Source organism: Mus caroli, unplaced genomic scaffold (genome assembly GCF_978045245.1).
Source record: "Mus caroli unplaced genomic scaffold, Mus_caroli_1 scaffold_1, whole genome shotgun sequence".
Lineage (NCBI taxonomy): Eukaryota > Metazoa > Chordata > Mammalia > Rodentia > Muridae > Mus > Mus caroli.
Window position 1 is genome coordinate 113,324,962 of NW_028227256.1, and position 22,600 is coordinate 113,347,561.

At 38.5% G+C, this 22,600-nt stretch overlaps 1 protein-coding gene across 2 annotated transcripts in view; it reads left to right on the top strand.

Moving 5' to 3' along the window:
- Cntnap5 (contactin associated protein family member 5) overlaps positions 1 to 22,600 on the top strand; it is a 928,932-nt gene that overhangs the window by 784,347 nt on the left and 121,985 nt on the right. For both annotated transcript variants that reach the window (XM_029481690.2, XM_029481709.2), the window contains one exon: positions 4,132 to 4,356. In XM_029481690.2, the coding sequence (XP_029337550.1) occupies positions 4,132 to 4,356 (225 nt within the window). The remainder of the gene's footprint in view (positions 1 to 4,131; positions 4,357 to 22,600) is intronic.

Below are 22,600 nucleotides of genomic sequence, written 5' to 3' on the forward strand. Positions count from 1 at the left end.
AGTTGGAACTCATGGAGGCATCTCCTCAACTGAAGCTCCTTTCTCTGTGATAACTCCAGCTGTGTCAAGTTGACACAAAACTAGCCAGTACAAATCATAATCAAAGCAAAGCAAAACTAAAGTAGATTGTAAAAGTTCAGTGTTTGTCACCTGGTACCAACTCATGATATTGGCTCCCAAGGGCCTAACCAGCTCCATGTCTCTGGCTCTCCTGTTTGTAATACACATAGGTCCTCTCCTAGACTCAGGTCCACTCTTTTTTGTAGACACTACTTACCTTGGCTGTTGTCCTACAGTCCTAACTTCTCTAAAATTGATGAGTTCTCTACCATCACCAATGGCGTCCTGGCCTCTCTTTTGTGACTTTGATACTACCACATCTTATCAAACTTCATCTTTTCCCAGTACACCCTTCAGTCTTAAATTTATACCATTATCTCTCTTGGGCTTTTGCCATACTTCAGCTTTTCTCCATGACTCCTTCACTGTTGAAATTTCATACCACCAAAACCAGTATCATCTGGAAGAGTCTTATACAATACCATGTTTGGTGCCAGTTTGAATGCAACATCAACTCCAAAGATTCAAGGAGGGTCTTATGCCAGCAGGAACAGGGACAAAAGGGCTCCTGTCCAACCAAGTTACCGATATTCTATTTCTTGTAATGCTATACCAAAGAAAGAAATATTCATCTGGGCTTTTAATTTCAGAGATTTCAGCCAACTGTGACTTGGCTCTGTTGATTTTGGGGGCATGTTGATATGACACATCATTGTGGGTGAATGTGACAGAAAGAAATCTATTCCTTAGAGGATTTGTGTGTGTGTGTGTGTGTGTGTGTGTGTGTGTAGCAGAAGTGAAAGAGGGGATGTGGAGTTCCCAAATTCCCTTCAAAGTCATGCTACCAGTGGCCCAGAGAAACAGAAATATCATTCATTCTGTTAAAACTCAATTTAACATTTTCTTTTACTGCTTCTACTTTTACTCTCATCCATGAGAAATAATTGGTGGATTTGAGGACATGAAAATGTGTACCTATAATTTCTTCTAAATATTTTTAAATATCTTCTAAATATTTCTAAATATTTTCTTTCTATAATTTTATCTCTTCTTTTAAGGACCTTGTTACACTCTGAGGGGTTTTTTGTTTGTTTGTTTGTTTTGTTTTGTTGTTATTTGTAGTAAAATTGTGCTTTTGCAAGATTCCATTATTTATCCCCACAAATTTAAAATAAATCTACTTATTTATTTGTGTGTGCATGTCTGTGTGTGTGTGTGTGTATGTGTGTGTGTGTGTGTGCCAGCATGCAGCATGCCAGGGCACTCTGAGGAGTACCTTCTTTCATTCAGCTATGTGGCCCCAGTGGTACAGTCTGAGCCATTTTGGCATCTTTGACATGATTGTTTTGCCTTGTGGGACCATTTATGAATGTGTATTTCTATGTCTTCAGCACTCTTCTATTGTTGACTGAAAAATCTAGTCCAACCACAAAAATATTTTTGTCACTAAAAGTTCTAGATAAGATATTTGTAAATTGATGTACAAATCTATAATGTTAAACCTAATTTAAAAGCACACAGTCATTTTAAAAAGTACTTACATTTAACATAGTAGAGATCATGGTATAAGTTTTATTTATGCTTTGGACTTGCTTTATTTCATCTCATAAGCATTTCTATAAATGTCATTAATATTTGTTAAGCACCAGTTTTAACTACTGCAACATTTCTTGTTGTAAACACTCTCTTCTCTTATTTAATTCATCTGTCCCCGGATCTCTGTGGAAAAAAGTCTGGGTTCAGTCTGGGTTCTCCTTAACTTACATTCTCACTGTGCAGTTAATAGTTATGCACTTAACCTTAAGCTTACTTCCTTGATTAGGTGTGGGGAAATACAGGAGTTTCATAGACGGGATCAAGTTTAGTCATCAATGAACACTACACATATAAATTTCCCCTAAATGCTAGCACTAACTAGTTTTTGAAATGTTATATTATCTCAAACTAAAATAACAACAAAATGTAAAATTTGCTAAATGTGCTTCCGATTTTATTTATAACTCATCTATAGGAAAGCAAAACATATTTTAGCATCTTCATCTCTTGTTATAAAAAAATGGATGAGTTGCAGCATCTACACCTACTGCTGAATTAAGCTTTACACTGAATCAACTATACATAAATATTAGAAATAATTAAAACTAGTCCCAGGAATAGAATCAGAATGACAATTTTTGCCATGTTTAACTATAAATGTTTTTTTTTAATTTATTATCAAAAAAAGAATGAAAAAAATCACATTTTCATGCCCATATGTAATATGCTTTTCATTTATTGTGAATAACATATCCATTTGAACATATATTCAAACATATGTCAAAGGCCTTTATTTTGTTAACTTGAAAATAGGAGCTTGAACTGCAGGTCATATGTCTATAAGGAAAACAATGATATTAAGCAAATGATGAGTCAACGTCTGCATGGCTGTATGTGTCTGCTTCACAGTTTTAACATAAGACACACTGATATAACTTGCTTGACAAAACATTGCTTCTTAACATTTCCCAAAATTGCACTAGTAGTCCATGTCTGCTAGTTATTATGAATAAACACAAAGTGTGAATTAGGTGGCACTATTACAGACTGTTAACAGAATCCCCCCCCCCCAACACACACACACACACACAAAACGGCTAGAGCCTTGGGAATGAATGCTAAGGTTCTTCTTAGTGTCCCACACTTAGCCAGACAATGTTGAGGGAGGATTAGGAATGTTGCCTCTTTCTTTGGGAAGAAGAGGAACTTATGATATCCATATAAACTTGAGTTTACGACATAGTTTTTCCATGCAGATGGGTGCTTACATATCTAAGAAGTCTTCTATAAAAGGCAATGTTTTCTCTCCATCTGTCCACAAGAAGATAAACTTACTGTCAGTTCAACAGGAACCTGAAATGTGGCAGAATAAGTATTTCGAAACATTGACAGAATACCATCAATCACAGGACATAGTTCATGGAGGTTACTATGATGGATTTAGTTTAAATTATGTTCTCTTTTTCTTTGTTTTTGTGTATTTGCAGTATGTTTATATATGTATGGGATTTGTGTGTATGTGTGTGTGTGTGTGTGTATGCATGTGTACATGCTCATGTATGTGGAAGCCAGGAGTCAGTAACAGAATTCTTGCTCAGTTGCTCTTCAAAATTTAGCACTCAGTAGTTGCTAGCCTAGCTAGTGAACACCAAGGTTCTTTCTGTTTCTGCTTTCCTAGATCTGGGATGAGATATGCACACAACCATACCTATCTTTTAATGTAGATGTTGAAGATCCAAACTCACTTCCTCGCACTTGTGCAGCAGGTATTTAACCATCTAACCTAGCCATGTCTCAATCCCTGAGTCATACATTCTTATAATACAGAGATTCCACAATTTCAAACCCTGTAGGACATTGTTCTTCAGTGCTTTATAAAGACAATCTCACTAAATAACATGGTGATACAGAGACAGGGTTAAGTGTTCTCATTAGCCTCCTCAGCCATACTTATAATTACAAACAATGGCTAAAAAGGGTTTGGAAATAGTTTTGTCAGCAAAATGCTTGCCAAAGAATCATGAGAGTCTGGGTGTAGATCTTCAGCATCTACTTAGAAAACTGGATATGTTATCAGAGTTGGTGAGATCTTAATAGTTCTGAGCTAGCCAATCTAACCAGTCCATGAGCTCCAGGCTCAGTGTCTCAAAAACAAATTGGAGAATGATAAGGGAGTAATCCATCCCTTAGTCTTCAATATCCACATGAATCCACACCCACAAATGTGCACATATTCATAAGAGTGGGTTTGAGCCTTTCTAAAATCATCAAGAAGCATTTTGTGCATTTTAAGGCATTTTTATTAGATATTTTCTTCATTTACATTTCAAATGCTAACCCCAAAGCCCCCTATAACCCTTCCCCACCACCCTGCTCCCCAACCCACCCACTCTGGGAATGTGTAGTTTCTTAACACCCTTCTCCCAGTGCTGAATACAGAGGTATCAATGAGCAAAGTATTACATCGACCCAGAGGAATTGACTAAATGTTGGAAAGTTTGAAATTATGCCCTCTAATTTTCTTTTTCTTTGCAGAAATTTCAGCTCTTTTTGATTCTGGCACCTCTGTAACATACATGTTTCAAGAACCATATCCAGTGACCAAGAACACAAGCCTTTCCTCTTCAGCTATCTACACAGATACAGCTCCATCCAAGGAAACCGTCATGCTGAGTTTCATGACAGCACAAGCCCCCACCCTCTTGCTCTACCTCAATTTTTCTTCTCAGAATTTTCTGGCTATCCTGCTCTCCAGGAATGGTAAGTGTTGATGGCATGAAGCCATGAGGCCAGACTTGCCTAGAAGGACAACAGCCCATGTTCTGCAGCACCCTGCAGAGCCTCACAGCTGGGCAAACTCAGCCTAATCTTCCTTCCACTTCATCTTTATTAGCCGTAATTGGTATTCTGGGCCAGTGTCAATTTGCTACTGAAGTCTAAACACATTGACGTTAATTTGGTTTAATTGTGTTGCAGTAATTATTTATTATTTGTTCCATGCTGAACTCCATTAAGTATAAAAGATCATAAGCAGGTCTGAATTTCAGGGGGATACTTGCCTGTCACTGGGGGCTGGTAAAGCATAAATACTGGATGGTTTTATAAGTGGGAATTGTCCAGCATTTTGAGACAAATATGATGTGAGAGCTATAATATGTGGCACAGGACCTCATTTTTAAGAATCTGGTTTTTCTCTTAGAGTTACCAATTGTATACACACACACACACACACACACACTGACTGACTACTGATCTGTGGTATTTGCGACTTGATAATGGCAGGTCTGGAGTATTATTCAAAGAGTATTACTGTTGCACAAATGAAATTTTGTTATTTCTTTTCTTTTTTGCAATTTTTACAATTAGTTATATAATTCACGCATTCTTACAGTGCACTGTACACACACTAGAAGACTTCACATATATAGAAGAACTTAAGTGCCTTTTAAAGGCTGTTGTTCATTGTTATCCATGCATCTTTGCTGGTGACATTCTCAATAAAATAGAATTGGCAAAAGAGATTTTGCTTCTCAGTTTTCAAGGTATCTGTAGCACCTAGGCTGTGAGGATGACAATTATGATTATGAGCATTTGATGAAGATGTAAATAAAAGTTAGGAAAAAGGGGAGACCTAGTAGACATATGACAATTAGAGAAAGGACAGAAATTATATCATATAAGAAATAATGATGATAAACACATATGATAATATCATTACTTTTCTTTTTTGATCAGACATGACAGGACAAAATCTTCAAATTGAACCATAGCCAAGTACACTATGAAATCAGAATAGCACCATATGTAATAATTGAACAAATGAACCAAGGAAACACACATACAGCCCTATCTCATGATCTTACACAGCACTCTCCTGTGGTCAAGGATATGGTTCTACTCCTCTTGCAATCTTCTAGTACCATGATATGATTCTAGACTTTTGGTGAGCTCATCCAAACCACCCAGTTAAACTTCAGGGTAGACTGTGGTGTCCCACAGCACATGTGAGGCCTATGGAAGGGAGCATGTATGCATCCCTGTTTACACCTTAGGTGCAAATCACATATTTTCTTCCTATGCTTTTTCTGATGGGTGTGTGTGTGTGCGCGCGCACGTGCACATGTATTCTATTTTTTCTCATGGTATAACACATATTATGACTTGAATATAAAGAACTCTTTGTTGAATCTGAAAGGTGTAATGAAAACTGGGGAGTGTGTGGGAGGAACCACCCTAAAGCTCAAGAATAACAATAGATGATCCATAAGGTGAAATAGATGTCATTTATTCTGAGACCAAGATAGAAGAAAGAAACAGAAAGTGTGGACAGGCAGGAAAGGAGAGAGAAAAAGAAAAGAGTCAAGAGGAGGAAGAGAAGGAAGAGAGGAAAGAAGAGGAAGCAGATGAGACAGAAGAATAAGGGGAGGAGGAAGATAAAGAGAAGGAAGAAGAAGAGGAGGAAAGGAAGACTAGCTATTTTTCAATTCCGTGGGCCATTTCATCACCTACTTATTACTGCTTTACAAGATGTTGGCTAAAAACATGCCAACAGATCAGACCTTCAGGATTTCCTTTTGAGAATATGAGGCTTTCTTTGGATCCTTGGGCATGGGTAGTTTGAGAGGGTAAATATAGGATAGATAGCTAGTCCATGGAACAACCAGGAATGTTACCCTATACTCAGCCCAGTAAACTTCCTTCTAACCCATGTCACTGTCTTCTGATGTGTTTTTAGACCATATAAAGATGGTTATATAGAGAGAGGATTGTACTTGAAATGTCTTTGGGTAGGCTTCCACAAAGTTATACCACTCATAGTATATCTCTGAAAATATGGCTGCCAAGAATACATGAAATACAGAACAGGATAATCACTGCATCTAATTATTCTACTGAGCTCATACTGTGCTTAATTCTCCTAGTAACTCTGGTTACCCACTGGTTTACCTATATCCCTCTTTTGCCAGGTCTCTACAATTGTAGAAATTGAGGCATGAGGATAACATAGTTCATAATATCACTAAGTCAGAGAGGGGTCTCGATCAGCCCAGTAGGAGAGTCAGTCCTTGGCTTGTTTTGTTTTTTTCTTGGGTGATAATCTCACAGAACTCTCAGGTCTACTGCCCCATCCTCTGAGTGCTGGTATTATGGATGTGAACCACCACACCAGAATCTTTTCTTAATCACAGGGGCTAAATAATTAGTGCTAATCTTTTAACCTTTGAAACACATAATTCTTTTATATAATTGACAATTCTTTAGTAGGGAATCATTCTTAAATTTCTCCCTGGCATATTTTCATGCTTTTTCCTTTCAAGACATTAGAAGCTCCACCTGACCCTATAGATATTTATATTTAAGAAACTCTGACTTATTCTGGAAACAAGCAGACTCAAAGGTCCTAATTGCTGGTTGTGTAGGTCTCAGGTTCATATGAAAGCTCAGGTGTGCAGCATGTCTTTTCAGGCTGACTCACAGGAGAGCCTCCTGCTACAGAAAGATCTTCTGTTAAAGATTTGGCTCCAATCCTAGATGACACTCATGGAGATGTCCTTGCTATTGTGTCCAAGACACATGGATAGTACTGGAAACAGCTTATTAAAAAGGAGAAAGACAGTAGGCTAGTGGGACAGGATGGGCTCAGGCTCAAACACTTGGACCCATAGGATCACATCCTATTATAGATTATTTGCATAATTACCTTCCTTTTCCTCAGACTAATTTTGCACATTCTGTGTTTTGTTAAAGAGTAGCCTTCAGGGAAGGGATTTCTATGCTATCTGGTTCTTTTCCTATGCTAATCTTGATCAACTCCCTCTTCTCCTGCCCCTCCACCACACTTCTCTAAGTTCCCTCAGGCAGTGTATGGTCTAGTAGGCTGAACATCTCTTTATCCCTCAAAGACACAACTAAGGGACTGTTTATATTATTTTGTTAACACTCATAGTGGTTACTGGTATGATAAATATGAGAGACAACAAGCACGACTTGCTGCTGTTTTCATACTTATGTGAAAAGAGACTGATTTGGAAACTACATAAAATGTGTAATAAACAACTGAGACAGAATTAGAGTGGTTAGATTTCTGAAGCAATCTAGCTACAAAGAAAACTTTGACAGAAAACCCACAGAATCAACTAATTTGAGTCCAAAGTCCTCACAGAGACTGAACCACTGACCAGGGAACCTGCATGGGACTAACCTACTAGATCCTCCACATGTATGTTGTAATTGTAGCTTGATCATAAAAGTGGAAGCAGGAGCTGTCTCTGACTCTGTTACCTGCCTTTTGGACCCTTTCCCAATATTGGGTTTCATCTATAGAGGCTAGACAGGGAAACCCATGCACAGTCTTACTGGAACTGGATATATATGCATGCTATTTGACATCCATCAATGCCTCTCATTTTATGAAGACAAATGATAGAGTGGATAGAGGGGCTAGGAGGGGAGGAGAAAGTACTGGGAGGAAAGGAGTGAGGGGAGAAGGGAATCCGCCATTAGATTGTAAAATAAATAAAATTAAAATTAAGAAAAGAGGAAACACACATGTTTAATAATGACACCTGTGGAGCAAATGTCTTCAGTGGCATTAAGTTCCTTGTCATCAGTGGTCTTCAGATAACAATTAAGTGACTATTTGCTGAGAAAATGATCATAGTCCTAAAAGTAGGTGAGACAAAATAACAACTGGCAAGAGTTGAGCTTCTTCCTCTGTCTTATTGTGTGATTCTTTATTCCTTCCTTGTATAGCCTTCCATGAGTGCCTATAAAATATTTCTTTGCAGAACTTGCTGTGTTTCTGGAGGAATTAAGAATTTACATCTTCAATGCAGTCCTACTATATTTTACAGTGTTAAGCCATAGATCAGGTTAACAGTGATCAAGAACTATGAACATTGTAATAAATTCTGGATTCTTTACAATGAAAGTGTGCTTTTGAGCCCACAGCAGTGGTACCTACCTAGAAGTGAAGGCAAGAGGTCAACATTCAGTGCAATGTCAGATTTGTAGCGTGTCTAGGTCCAGACTGGGTTACAAGAGACCCTGTCTTGAAAAAAGAAAATAGTTGGCTCCTCTTTTGGAAGTTAGGGATCCTCACAATTTAAAGTAATAATAAGCAGAACGAAAGTTTAATTAATGAAGATATTTACCTGGAAATCTTTTGTAATCAAGAACCACTCACAAGCATCTCTGGTAGAATCAACAGTTTGTGTTAGAAAGCTTCTAAACTTGTTCTGATTTTAAGATAACTTCAGGAATTTAGTAGTGATGAAGAGATGGCCAGCTTAAAAGTAGTTCTATCTGGTCTCTTGGGAGGATGCAAACTCCACTTCCAATACTCTAGGGTAAGAAGCCAGGATACAGGATTAGAAGGATAATAATTGTAAACACTCAGCCAAGTTCTCATCTTGTAAGTTTATTTTACACAGTTAATTAGGCCAGAGGTGAAAAGATACCTGTGAGCCAAAGCCATGTGTATGAGTATTGGCCTGGCAGTAGTTCAGTTTGGCAAGCCTGAAGTTCATCATTCATTTCTCTTCTTGTTGGCATTAATATCTCCAATTCTAGACTTGGATTTGCTCAGTCTATGCTCTTGCTGTCACTTCAAGTCAGAATAGGGCCTGGTACTAAATAGAGGAAACTGTTGTCATTTCTGAGATGTAAGCTCTCTGTCTCTCTCTGTCTCTGTCTCTATCTCTGTCTCTGTCTGTATCTCTCTCTCTCTCTCTCTCTCTCTCTCTCTCTCTCTCTCTCTCTCTCTCTCTCTCTCTCACACACACACACACACACACACACACATGCATGGCATACAAGAGGATGCAGATGATACTGAGATGCAAAAGTCCTTAGGCAATGCAAGCCTAGAATTTTGAGTCACAGTCAATAACTTGACAATTAGAGGAAGGAGGCTTTAAATGGAAGCAGTGTGCCCAGAGAGGGGGGTGCTCTAAGGATACCCTTGAACTCTACATATGACTTCTGTATGCTTGTAGGTGAGGCAGCACAGGGGAGGGGCATGCATGCATGTTGGTGTGCATGTACTTGAAGGCTGGAAGATAACCAGTGGTGTCATCTTCAGGAATGCCTTCCAAATTTTTTGAGAGAGTCTCTTTCATTGTCTAGGAGCTCACCAATTAGCATGGTTTGACTGGCGGGTAAGCACCAAGATTATGCCTATCTTTACCTCCTGGATGCTTAGGTTATAGGTGCATACTAACACACTTGGCATCAAACTCATGTCCTTACACTTGCAAAGAAAACACTCTATCAACTAAGGTATCAACACAGCAGGTCATTTTTCTGAATAACAATTCTTCCTTTTTCATAATACCAGTTTATTTTTCTTCAAAATTATCATTTGACAAATGTTCCTGAAGCCCTTTCTATTAGTGAGGAACTATTTAGTATACCAGAAAGATGAGCAGGATTATGCCCTGCCACTAAGAATCTGTCTTTCAGCCAGAAATGCATATTACTACAAGCTTCTCACAGACATATAGTTCAGGTAGATTGAATACATTTAGACTATTTGCCAGGAAAGACATGGATACTAGGAAAGGTACACAAAGTTGACCCATTCACATTGGAAGAGAAAGTCACAAAATGTACCCCAAAGAGTGACCTTTTAATCACAAGCGAGAAATCATTATTCTCTTGGCAGATGAAATTTTATCAGAACATTTTAAGAGCATTCTCCTTATTTTATCATGTTATTTTCACTGCATATTATAAAATGTACATATGTGTATCTTAATGAATGAATTTCTTCTTCCTTTGCTCTGATAAACTACTGGGCAATCAAGGCAATATCAAAAGAAAGGGTCATAGTTTGAGGGTATAGTTCATTGTGGAAGACAAAGAATTCAGGGAGGAGCTAAAGGTAGCCAGAAAGCAGAGAGAGATGGATGTTGCTGCTCAGCTCAATTTCTCCTTTTTATCTCATCCAGGTCCCCAGGCCATGGGATGCTGCTGCTCACATTTAGGGTTGGTTTTCTAACTTCAATTAACCTAATCCACATAAACCCTCATAGTTTTGCCCTGAAGCTTATCTCTGTGGTTATTTTAGATAATGTCAAATTGACAATCAATATTAATGATGATATTGTCTATATAAGTACCCCCATGCAAATATTTTAATTGGTCTTTGTGGTTGCTTGCTGGTTGAGATGAACAAGTGAAGTTAGAAGATGCACAAAGAAGGCCATTAATCTATGCTGAAATTCATTCAATACAACATCCAAATGATGCTTCCAGGTCACCTTCCTTTGTGGTTGCTCAGCTGCCTCTGGCACTGAGTGATTCCTGTGCCTTTGCCTTAGCAGTCTCTTTTATCAATTTTTTGAACACATACATTTATAAGGTTCACAGTCTAAATTTCTGACTTCCCACACATCAAAAGGAATTATTATGACCTGAGATACTTTGAATTTTATATATACTTGCTCAAGATAAATAGAAGTAAGAAAAGACCAAGACAGGAAATGTCTTCAAAGTTCAAAACCTAACAGTTGATAGACAGGGTCAAGTTGACAGTAGGATGTCTTCACTATTAGTGTTTTTTCTCAAGAAAACCCTTCAGAGGTCATTGTTGCCTCTAGTCACTCACTATGGTGTCAGCAATAATGCCTGAGTTCCTCTGGGCAGAAAGAATTCTGAAGCACAGAGCTGGAGAACAATGCCCTAGAATGTTTTTGTTGTTGTTTGTTTGTTTTTGTTTTGCTTTTGGAATGGTAGCTGTAAGTAGTGGATCTGAGCAGGGGAAAAAAGATATGGGATAAATTAAGATGCTTACATTATCCCCCCCCCCATGTGTGTGTGTGTGTGTGTGTGTGTGTGTGTGTGTGTGTGTGTGGTTGTTGCAATGAACACTTTAATTTTTTGGTTTGCCTTTAAAATCTAAATATTATTATGAACAGAATTTTGCCCCTACTTCCCAGCCTAGGTATTGAAGTCCTGATTTCTCTTAGATTTGCTGCAAGAGAGTAATATGTCAAATGAGGTCATGGACTTTCAATCCCTGATCCTAAAGAAGACACTGGAAGACTTTATCTCCCCTCTTCCCTTAACATTTAAGGACAAAGTTGGGAAGCTAGCTTCAACAAGCAAACATAACATCCCTCTCCAGAAAGAAAGACTAAACAGTTCCATCTTGGATTTCTAGTTGCTGGAAGCATTTGAAAAGGAAAGGGAAGGAAAGGAAAGGAAGGGAAAAAGAAGGGAAGGGAAGGGAAAAAGAAGGGAAGGGAAGGGAAAAAGAAGGGAAGGGAAGGGAAGGGAAGGGAAGGGAAGGGAAGGGAAGGGAAGGGAAGGGAAGGGAAGGGAAGGGAAGGGAAGGGAAGGGAAGGGAAGGGAAGGGAAGGGAAGGGAAGGGAAGGGAAGGGAAGGGAAGGGAAGGGAAGGGAAGGGAAGGGAAGGGAAGGGAAGGGAAGGGAAGGGAAGGGAAAAGGAAAAGAAGCTATGTCAAGGTTTACTCAGTGCATGGTTTGTTATTTTAACTGTTTAACAATTGAGTAAAGACAAAACAAAAAATGTATATGTATATACCTCATATTCAGAAATTTACAGGTAAATACAAAACAAAATAATTTGTATTTTTGTACCTGGTAAATAGTAATTTACAAAGCATTTCATCATCTAATTGATAGCAGTAAAAAAATAAATTATTAGCTTAACATCATGTTATTATTCCATAAATAAAAAGGCAGATATTTATTATACTAAATATTAAAGTAAAGTTAAAAGAGAAAATGGAAACTGCCCAGAGCCTAGAGGGTGAGCATTTCATAAGCAGGAAATTACTAAAGGAAGATGAATGGTAAGCCTGAGTATTGTCACGTTAGATGGCTATTATTGCACAGGGAGAACAGATTTATCTACGCACAAGATGAATGTAAGAACATTTAAGAATGGCTTTTTTCTAATGCTTTCTGAAACAAAGAGAAGTAAGAAGATTAGCAAAGAAGATGGAAATTAAAGAACAAAGAGCATATAGAAAGGACTAAAAAAAAAAAAGTCTTATGTATAACCAGGTATTACTCTTTAACCTAAGTCAGCAGATACAGTTAGACATGATATAAACACTCTATGTGTTTCAGTCATGATGAGAGTGGAGCTACCTGCCTGCATAAACCATCATCAAAGGAACCCAAAATACAGAGAGCAGAAATTCTTCATTTGTCCTTGAAGTCCCTGTACAATGAACACTAATCAAAGGCTTATATAGAAATGAAGCTAATGAAATATCAGATATAGTTGACTCTACAGATAACAAGTATAGTCTTAGCATCTGAGGCTGCATGGGAAATGTGGCTGATTGGGTAACTTAAAGGGGGAACTCATTTCTTTCCAGCATTTGAGGACTAGCTGTGCAAAATCAAGTGCAGCAGACAGAGCTATTGTCTGGTCAGAGATTCTCCTGTTGTGCTCAGCACCTTTACTCCTTATGATTATGTGTTTTCATTAAAGGGAGATAAGAAATGAGATGGAGATAAGAGTGAAAGAGCAGGAGAGAGAGAGAGAGAGAGAGAGAGAGAGAGAGAGAGAGAGAAATGGACAGATGGAGAGACAAAAAGAGTGAAAGAACTGAGAAAGAAGGACATTTTTGGGGGGGAGGGTACTGCATGCAGGTGTTTTACAGATAGAAATTCGGGCAAAACACCCATGTACATAAAATTTTTTTCTAATTTCTTTTTTTTAATTAGGTATTTTCTTCATTTAAATTTCAAATGCTATCCCCAAAGTCCCCCAGACCCTCCCCCCCATCTCCCCTACCCACCCACTCCCACTTCTTGGTCCTGATGTTCCCGTTCCCTGTACTGAGGCTATAAAGTTTGCAAGACCAAAGGGCTTCTCTTGTCAATGATGGCCGACTAGGCCATCTTCTGATACATATGCAGCTAGAGACACAAGCTCCGGGGGTACTGGTTAGTTCATATTGCTGCTTTAGCTCCTTCGCTCCTTCGGTACTTTCTCTAGCTCCTCCATTGGGGGCCCTGTGTTCCATCCAATATCTAACTGTGAGCATCCACTTCTGTGTTTGCCAGGCCCCACCATAGCCTCACAAGAGACATGGACACCATTGCATACACCAGCAAGATTTTGCTGAAAGAAGGGCATTTTTGAATCCTCTTGTTTCTTTTCTTTGAAGGATGTTAATCCTGAAAGATGAGAGAATGTCCTTTACAACATCAGTTTGTTACTGGGGAAACTGGTTTTGAGACTTTTAGTTTCATTAAAAGTTGTCAAGAAAGGGCTCAAAAAGAACCTCAAATCTAAAACAAAATTCCAAAGCAGGCGAACTAAATCTCTGCAACTGCCCAAAGAACAGAGACACAGAAAGAAGGAAAGAACCTTGCTCTTTGATCTAGGTGTGGAGACTGTCAACATGGTAAAGACAAAACACAAGAAAGGAAGCTCAGCATGTGAGAAATGCACAAGGGAGCTCTGACCAGCATCTGAAGGGAATGACAGAAGATAAGAAAGAAGGAGCAAGGATCATTACAATTCTCAGAATGGAGCGCAGATCTAACAGGACCACCTGTTAATTATGGAGCTGCACTAAGGAATTCTAGGGGGAAAAAAAAAAGATACATTTTCTCTTTAAAGGAATAATTATCCTTTCCATCTTTTTAGCTTTGCTTAATGTGAACCAGCCATCCGTAGGGGTAGTTCTTTGGTCATGTGATTGGCCAGCCGAGTTACATGAGCTCTCAAGAAGGATGTAAAGGATGCATGTCTTCACAGAGGAAGCTTCTATTCCTGGTGTTAATACTTGATATAAATTACGCTCTCCGAATGTAGCCACACTGAAAAGTAAGCTTCAACTTACACATTTTATTGAGAACACCTAAAATGTAGTAGATACTATACTAGATCTATGTACATGTAATAGAAAAATAAATATAGAATTATTGACTTTCAGAAAAACCATGAAATAAAGAACTGTGTTGGATTCATCCTAATAATGTCACCATTGAGCCAAACAGCTTAGCTCACAGAGTGTGTTCTATTGAAATATGTATCCTGCCTCTAATGAAAGAACGGGTTACACAACTGTCAAGTGTGGGAAGTCCCTATAGAGTACTGGAGATTTTATAACCAATATTATGGTTAGCCTCTTAAGGTCAGATGAGACAGTAAAAAGATAAAATAAAAGAGTGATGTGTTCCTCCATATAAAACCAGATACACTGAAACTTATAGCGGAGAAATGGGTAAGAGCTGCAAACACATGGGCACAGGGCAAAATTTTCGGAACAGAACACCAATGACTTATGCTCTAATATTAAGGATCAACAAATGGTACCTCATAAAACTACAAAGGTTCTGTAAGGCAAAGGACAATGTCAATAGGACAAAACAGCAACCAACAAATTGGGAAAAGATCTTTACCAGTGCTACATCCAATAGAGGGATAATATCCAATACCTACAAAGAACTCAAGAAGTTAGACTCCAGAGAATCAAATAACCCTATTAAAAATGGGGAACAGAGATAAACAAAGAATTTTCAACAGAGGAATATCAAATGGCCAAGAAGCACCTTAGGAAGTGCTCAACATCCTTAGTCTTTAGGGAAATGCAAATCAAAACTACCCTGAGATTCCACCTTATACTAGTCAGAATGGTTAAAATAAAAAACTCAGGGCAACAGATGCTAGCAAGAATGTGGAGAAAGAACACTCCTCCATTGTTGGTGGGACTGCAAGCTGGTATAACAACTCTGGAAATCAGTCTGGTGGCTCCTCAGAAAATTGGACATAGTTGTACCTGAGGACCCAGCTATAACACTTATAGGTATATACCCAAAAGATTCTCCAACATATAACAAGAACATGTACTCCACTATGTTCATAGCAGCCTTATTTATAATAGCTAAAAGCTGGAAATGCCCCTCAACAGAGAAATGGATAGAGAAAATGTGATATGTTTACACAATGGAGTACTACTCAACTATTAAAAACAATGACTTGATGAAATTTTTAGGCAATGGATGGAACTAGAAAATATCATCCTAAAAAAAAAAAGGAGAGAGAGAGAAAAAAGAAAAAGAAAATATCATCCTATGTGAGATAACCCAATCACAAAAGAACACACATGGTATGCACTCACTGATAAGTGGATATTAAGCCCAAAAGCTAGGAATGCCCAAGATTCAATTCACAGACCACATGAAGCTCATGAAGAAGGAAGAACAAAGTGTGGGTGCTTAGGTCCTTCTTAAAAAGGGGAACAAAATACACATGGGAGCAAATATGGAGACAAAGTGTACTGTAGAGACTGAAGGGAAGGCCATCCAGAGACTGTCTCACCTGCAGATTCATCCCATATCCAGTCACCAAAACCAGACACTATTGCAGATGCCAAGAAATGCTTGCTGAAAGTAGCCTGTCTCCTAAGAAGCTCTGCTAGAGTCTGACAAAAACAAAGGCAGATGCTCACAGCCAACCATTGGACTGAGCATAGGGTCCCCAGTGGAGGGGTTAGAGAAAGGACTGAAGGATGTGAAGTGGTTTGTAACCCCATAGGAAGACAACAATATCAACCAACCAGACACCCTATAGCTCCCAGGGACTAAGCCACCAACCAATGAGTACACATGTCTCCAGCTGCATATGTAGCAGAGGATGACCTTCCTAGGCATCAATGGGAGGAGAGGTCCATGGTCCTATGAAGGCTTGATAGATGCCCCAGTGCAGGGGAATGCCAGGGAGTGGAGGTGGAAGTGGGTGGGTGGGTGGAGGAACACCCTCAAAGAAGGAGGGGGAAAAGGGATGGGATAGGTTTTTTTTTTTTTTTCTAGGAGTGGGGGAAACCGGGAAAGGGGATAACATTTGAAATGTAAATTTAAAAATCCAATAAAATGAAAAAGAAAAACAGCTATTACTTTTCCCAAAGTTAAAAAAAAAAAAAAAAAAAAGAGTGAAGTGTCAACATAAAACACAACTCTCACCTCCAAGGGGATAGAAGATATTTTATTCTAGAAACAACAATGAGTGACCAAGGTTACAGAACACAGATTACTCAGAGAACATAGATTTAGTGTACCTCAAATTTTATGTTTCCATGTGGTAACAGTCTAATGAAGTTGTTATGGACCCAGAACAAAGAAAATCATGAATTAAATCACTTCTCACATACATTTGGGAATTATTAGTTAAAACAGATATAGTAAAGAACTCTCTCATACTTTTGGTTGGTGGGAAATCATTACCTCTTAAGTTAATACACAAGGTTTCATTTGTCAGTCATAAAGATGTTAACCCAGATACAAAGATGGGCCAGTATTGGCTTTTGAGGGTGTTAAATTGGTCCATGACAAAGTGTAAAAAGGTTCTAGGAGGTGTGCCTCTTTAAAGGAACATTTTACAAAAAATAAGAAAGGTTTGTCATTGTAGCAAGTAATTCTCAAATCAGTGTTTTCCCCAAAGAAAACAAAGGTTTTTAGAATCGACTTCTATACACAAGGAGGATCCTCACCTTATAACTACCGATTGCAGGTCATAATCATAACTTCAAACTACTGACAGAATAAACATTTTCAGAATAAGAATTTAGTGCTAAAATGAATAAATTTGCCTGCATAGGGTCTTCTAAGGAGATTCAGGATGACTCCAGTTTTGGAAAACTCCTTACAACTTTCTCCAGAGGTCCTTAGCTAAAAGAGGGACAATCTGAAGGTGCATGTACCTTCATTTAAAGACTCTATGCCCCAGTATAGGGGAATGCCAGGTGCCAGGAAGTGAGAGTGGGTGGGTTGGGGAAGGGTATTAGGGATTTTCAAAGAGGAAAATAGGAAAGGGGATAGCATTTGAAATGTAAATGAAGAAAACATCTAATAAAAAAAGGAAAAAAAAAGAGCAACACCTTCCCCATGTTGCTCTAGGGGGATAATAATGTTACAATATTGCAGAGGAGTCACTCTGGGAAAAGGGTATGCTTCCATCCTTTTGTGTGAATGAACAAAGGCTTCTGAATGAACTTGGGCATTCACAGCAGAGGTTGAACTGAGGGTTATTGTTCCTCAGAGAATTCTCTAGAGTTCTGTTCTATCAGAAAAATTCCCTTTGACTACCTCTGGCGCATGTGCAGAGGTGGAGTTACTGGCTCTGTCTGTTGATCAGCTATTCTGTGGCTGTATTTTCTAGAAGTCTCTGGGTCTTCTCACTTTGTATTTTCCCAGTTTAAACAACTCTTAAGAAATGTTCTTAGAACTGAGTAATTGGTTTTTTCCAATCAAGCTTACTTACTTACCAGTATAGTGTGAACCTCTAATTATTATCTTCTCTTGTAATTTTCAGTTGTTGGAAAGGACTAGGGCTTTTGGGACACCCATTTTATTCACCTATAGATCTGGGTAATTGTGCTGGCCAAGAGTCTTACAGAAAGTTTGAGGGATTAGTGAGATCCTACTTATAAAGGCTTTCGGGAACTCAGATGAAAGATGTGGGATAAATAAAATACAGGGTTATTGCAGAGTGTACCAAAGAGCTGGCTGCATACTGATCTTTTCTTTAAACTCTGGCATGGAGAGATTGGAGGATTGCATATTTATCATTTGGACTAGACCTTTAATTAGAGTCTTAAGGATTAAGAAAATATCATCTGTGTGAAGAAAGCCTTTCTCAGATAAAAGGTGTACTGTTATTCTCCTAGCTGCACTTGACCTATAAATACATCTTGAGATGGAAAAGAAGGGCCTAACTTGTACCTTCATCTGTGCATGTTATTTTCTTTTATGCAGCAAGTATATCTTGAATTGTCATTAATTTCTTTGACCCTTCGATACTTCAACATGTAGATGTCTGTGTTCTGTGCTCTTTGCTCTCAGTATATGGTGTCCTTTGAAAGGCCATTGCCACCCCCCTAGGCTTGTTTGAGGAGTCATGGGGTTGCTTCCTGAAAATCAGTGTGTTGGTTGCCTGTAGCCAACCTTATCCCAGGTGATACTGTTTGTGGTGTTCTAGGTATAGGCTTAGTGTTTCAAGGCTTCTTACACAAGAATGCCATAAAAAGACAAAGACAAAAAGATTGCCCAATACTGAAGTGAATGAGCCAAAAACAAAGCACACATGTAGTAAACTAGAGATGCAGCCCTTGGCAATGAGAGAACCCAGCATAGTTTGGCAGTGTTAGTCATGCTGTTCTGAATTGTTAGCCTAGAATAAAGCCTGGTGAATCTTCTAAGAACAGGTGATTTTAACGTTAATAATAAGGCTTGGCTGCATTGTTGTTATTGTTCAGACAAACCACATATAAATATACATTGCCCTGTTTAAATATGGATAACAGTGCAAATTTATCAATTCTCCCTTCTCACACTTCCAAAACAACATAAAAAATTTTAGAATAAATTGAAAATGCTTAAATTCAAAAGGACAAAGTAACAGAAGATAATGTAAGGTGGACAAGAAGTGTCAGCACACTCTTGGAATTTTAAGGCTGAAGAGCAGATAGAGAAAGAGAATGGCCTCCCTTTCAAGCTATGCTGAAAGTGAGTTCGTGTGACTTCATCCCATTCTAACTGGTGCTCTGTGCTGGGAACTGGTGTGTAGAGATTCTTGGCATCATAGTCAAATATTTGAAGTCATGTACAAAAACAACAACATGGCAAGGGATTTAATTAAAAACAAGGTGAAATTAAAAACCAGAATGAGGATGATGATGATGATGATGGTGATGATAAGTAGGAGGAGAAGGAGGAGGATAGAGAGGAAGAGTAAAAGGAGGAGGGGGAAAGGATGAGATAGAGGAATTTTTCCTAGGGATGGCATGTGAGTTGTCTCCTATTTTTATTGATAGGCTTAGGTTATATAAGCCTCTGTTCATTACACATATAATTTATCATAATGCATCTAATTTTAGTTATATGCACATCCATCATGCTTAGTAATAAAATAGTAAATAAGGGATTTCCCCTAAAATTACCTTGCCTTGTTGTGCATATATCCAAATTCTGCATAGTCTGCACCAATGAACTGGCCTTAGCTCTGGGATAAACTTCAGAATGTGTTCAGCTTCACAAGGGCAATAACTGAAGGCTTTCTGGGAACTCCATTGCATTCAGCACTGTTGGAAGCCAAGTTGCTAAGTGCATTGGGCTAAGGGCTGCATATATCTCAATCTAAGCAGATCTGAGGCATGCCTGACTCATTAAGACTGCTTTTCATGAGGCTGTTCTCACCCTAGAGCCTGGGTTTGAACAAGAGATAGGGGGACTCATATTGTATTAGTGTAGGGAGATGTTGAATCTGACTCCAACTAAGATAGATAGGAAGTTAGTCCAGGAAGATAGGCAGCAGGTTCATTTAACTGATACTTACCCTTTGGCATATAAAACCTGAATAGTAGGTGAGGGGAAGACTCCCTGAAGATGCAGCACTAAATAGACATGAAGTTCATGTTGCACGCTGAGTTCAGGGATCACAGACTCATTTTACTGAATTTACTTCCTTAATGGAGAAAAAGAGAACATTTTCCCACAGAAGAATGAACAACTCTATGAAAACTGTACATGATGTCTAGGTGTTTAGAAATATCCTCACTGAAAATTTGTTTCTCATTTGATTATCAGCCCCCCTCAAAAAATATCCCTTACTACTTTGTTGTTTTTGTGCATGACTTCAAATATTTGAATATGATGCCAAGAATCTCTACACACCAGTTCCCAGCACAAAGCACCAGTTAGAGTGGGACAAATTCACATAAGCTAAAATTCTCTGTTTCTATAAACCTTCCAATATAATAAATAAAATGATCTGATGAATGATCCAAAGTATTTACAAACGTAGGAATAAAAATAAGTAGCAGAAAAACATGATGTCTTCAGAGGGATGAGGAAGATGACTCAGTAAAGTGCTTGCCACACAAGCAGAAGGACCAGACCTCTACCCTAGCTCATGGCGTAGTAATGCAATCACAGTGCTGGTGAATAGAGACAAGAGGATTTCTGGAAATCATTGATAAACTGGTTTTACCATTTGGTGAATACCAGGTTAAAGAGAGAGATATTGTCTTTAAGAAAAAGGATAAGGTGGGTAGAGATAGAGGTAGTCACCACTTCTGCCTTTCATTTAGTGCAAGCACATGTGTACACACACACACGTACAATACCCATATTAACATGTACATATAACATATGCAACATCTTTATAGAGATGGGGAATATACAGATCCATGAGAGAAAATCATGGTTCTTTAAAAAGAAATTCAGAAACAATAAATTAGCCCTTCTGAAGTGCTTGCTTAGCAGTCCATTTTACAAAGGCACAGTCACTGTTAGCTTCCCTCACTGTAAAGACACTAATTACAGAACTCACTACACTGCTTAACAGCTTAGGGAGACCTCACAGTCTGTGCAGGAGAACCAGGATGCTGTAATAGCAACTTTCCTTATGAAATTTATTAATAGCCTCAACTACCATCAGGACAATTTCAAGTGAAAGACCCTTCTTACAAGTATGTGCTAGTGCTCCGTCTTTGTCAGTGCTCACTGTCCTCTCTCATCTTCTAGTTCACTAAAGCACACCTAAGATGTAAGAAAAGGAATTCAACTAGACAGCAATCTTACTTCAAGGTGTGGATCAAAGTAAATTAGAGAAAATCTTCTAAAGTTTACAGATGCTAATGAAAATGGATTGCCATCATTCTCTTGCTGTTAGTTTTGATAAATGTTTATCCTCTAAATGCACATTAAAGATTCAATAGGGGAAATGCTGTAAAAGATTCAGGCCTAGGGTGATGGATAGTCGGTAAAGTGGTTGATGTGTAATTATGAGGTCCTGAGTTCAGATTCCCAGAACCCGCATAAAACCATTTATACAAGCAGAAGCATGGGTCTCTAATTCCAGTGCAACTGTGGTGAGATGGGCATTGAACACAGAAGAATCCCTCGAAGCTCACAGACATGCTTACCAAATAAATGCACCATAGGGCAAGAGATTCTATCTCAAAGAATATAAAAAACAAGGACCCAGAACGGAGAATGTCCTCTGAATTTTGTATGTCTACTGTGATCTGTATGTGCCTCTGCACACACACACACCCAAACAAATACTTTAAATTGAGGCAATTTAAAGTCCATGAAATTTACTACATTATAGGAAAAGAGAAGGAAATACTATGCCTTCTTAAGGTAATAAATCAGTTTTGGGTATGTGTTTCCATCCCCACTTCAGGGATGAGCTCTGAAAAGATACAGGACATCAAATTGGGCATTCAAGTAGATCATTGAAATGAAAGCAGAGCAATAAAACTTGCAGAAACAGCTGGGATCCTGACTCCCAGCTCTCCTAGCTGTGGAGCTAAGTAAGCCTGGATGTCCTTTCACAGAGGCCACTGATATTTGTCAAGCTTCTCAATAAATTGGCAATAAGAGTCTAAGTCCTTTGTAAGGTGAGAGATACATTAGCATACTGCCAAAGGTGCCAAAAACCGCAGTGTTCATTTCATAGCTGAAATATTTTTGATAAAGTCATAATCCTCCCATAATCTCTCCCCAGCTTTAAATAACAGCCCTTCTCTGTGCTCAAAGTTTAATTTTGTTGGCTGCCCTTGTCTTATAGTTATATTTAGTGGCGTCTGAAATATCATTTCATGCTGAAAACTGAAGCTTTTGTCCTGGCAGAGTGGAACAAACCCAATAAATCAAGGACAGAGTGAAAAGGAACAGAAAGAGACTATTGGAAACTTATTTCCCCTGAGTGAGCCAGCTTTCTCCTCATGCCTGCAGGTGTACTGCCTCTGACATATTTTTCTGCTAAGTGACCATGTTGTAAGGATTTGACTTACAGCTAGAGTGCATCCTGGCTGGGAATGCTCCAAGTGCTTTAGATGCATATATGAAAAATACATCCCTGAAATAGCATCCCTAAATATTTGAAGCTCCACCCTAATGCCCTTTTATTTTCTCCATCAGTAAAGGGCCCACCCTCATTTTCTTCCACTGCTCTTCTATTTTTTTTTTTTTTTGATATGAGTAATAAACAAAGGGCACACAAGGGT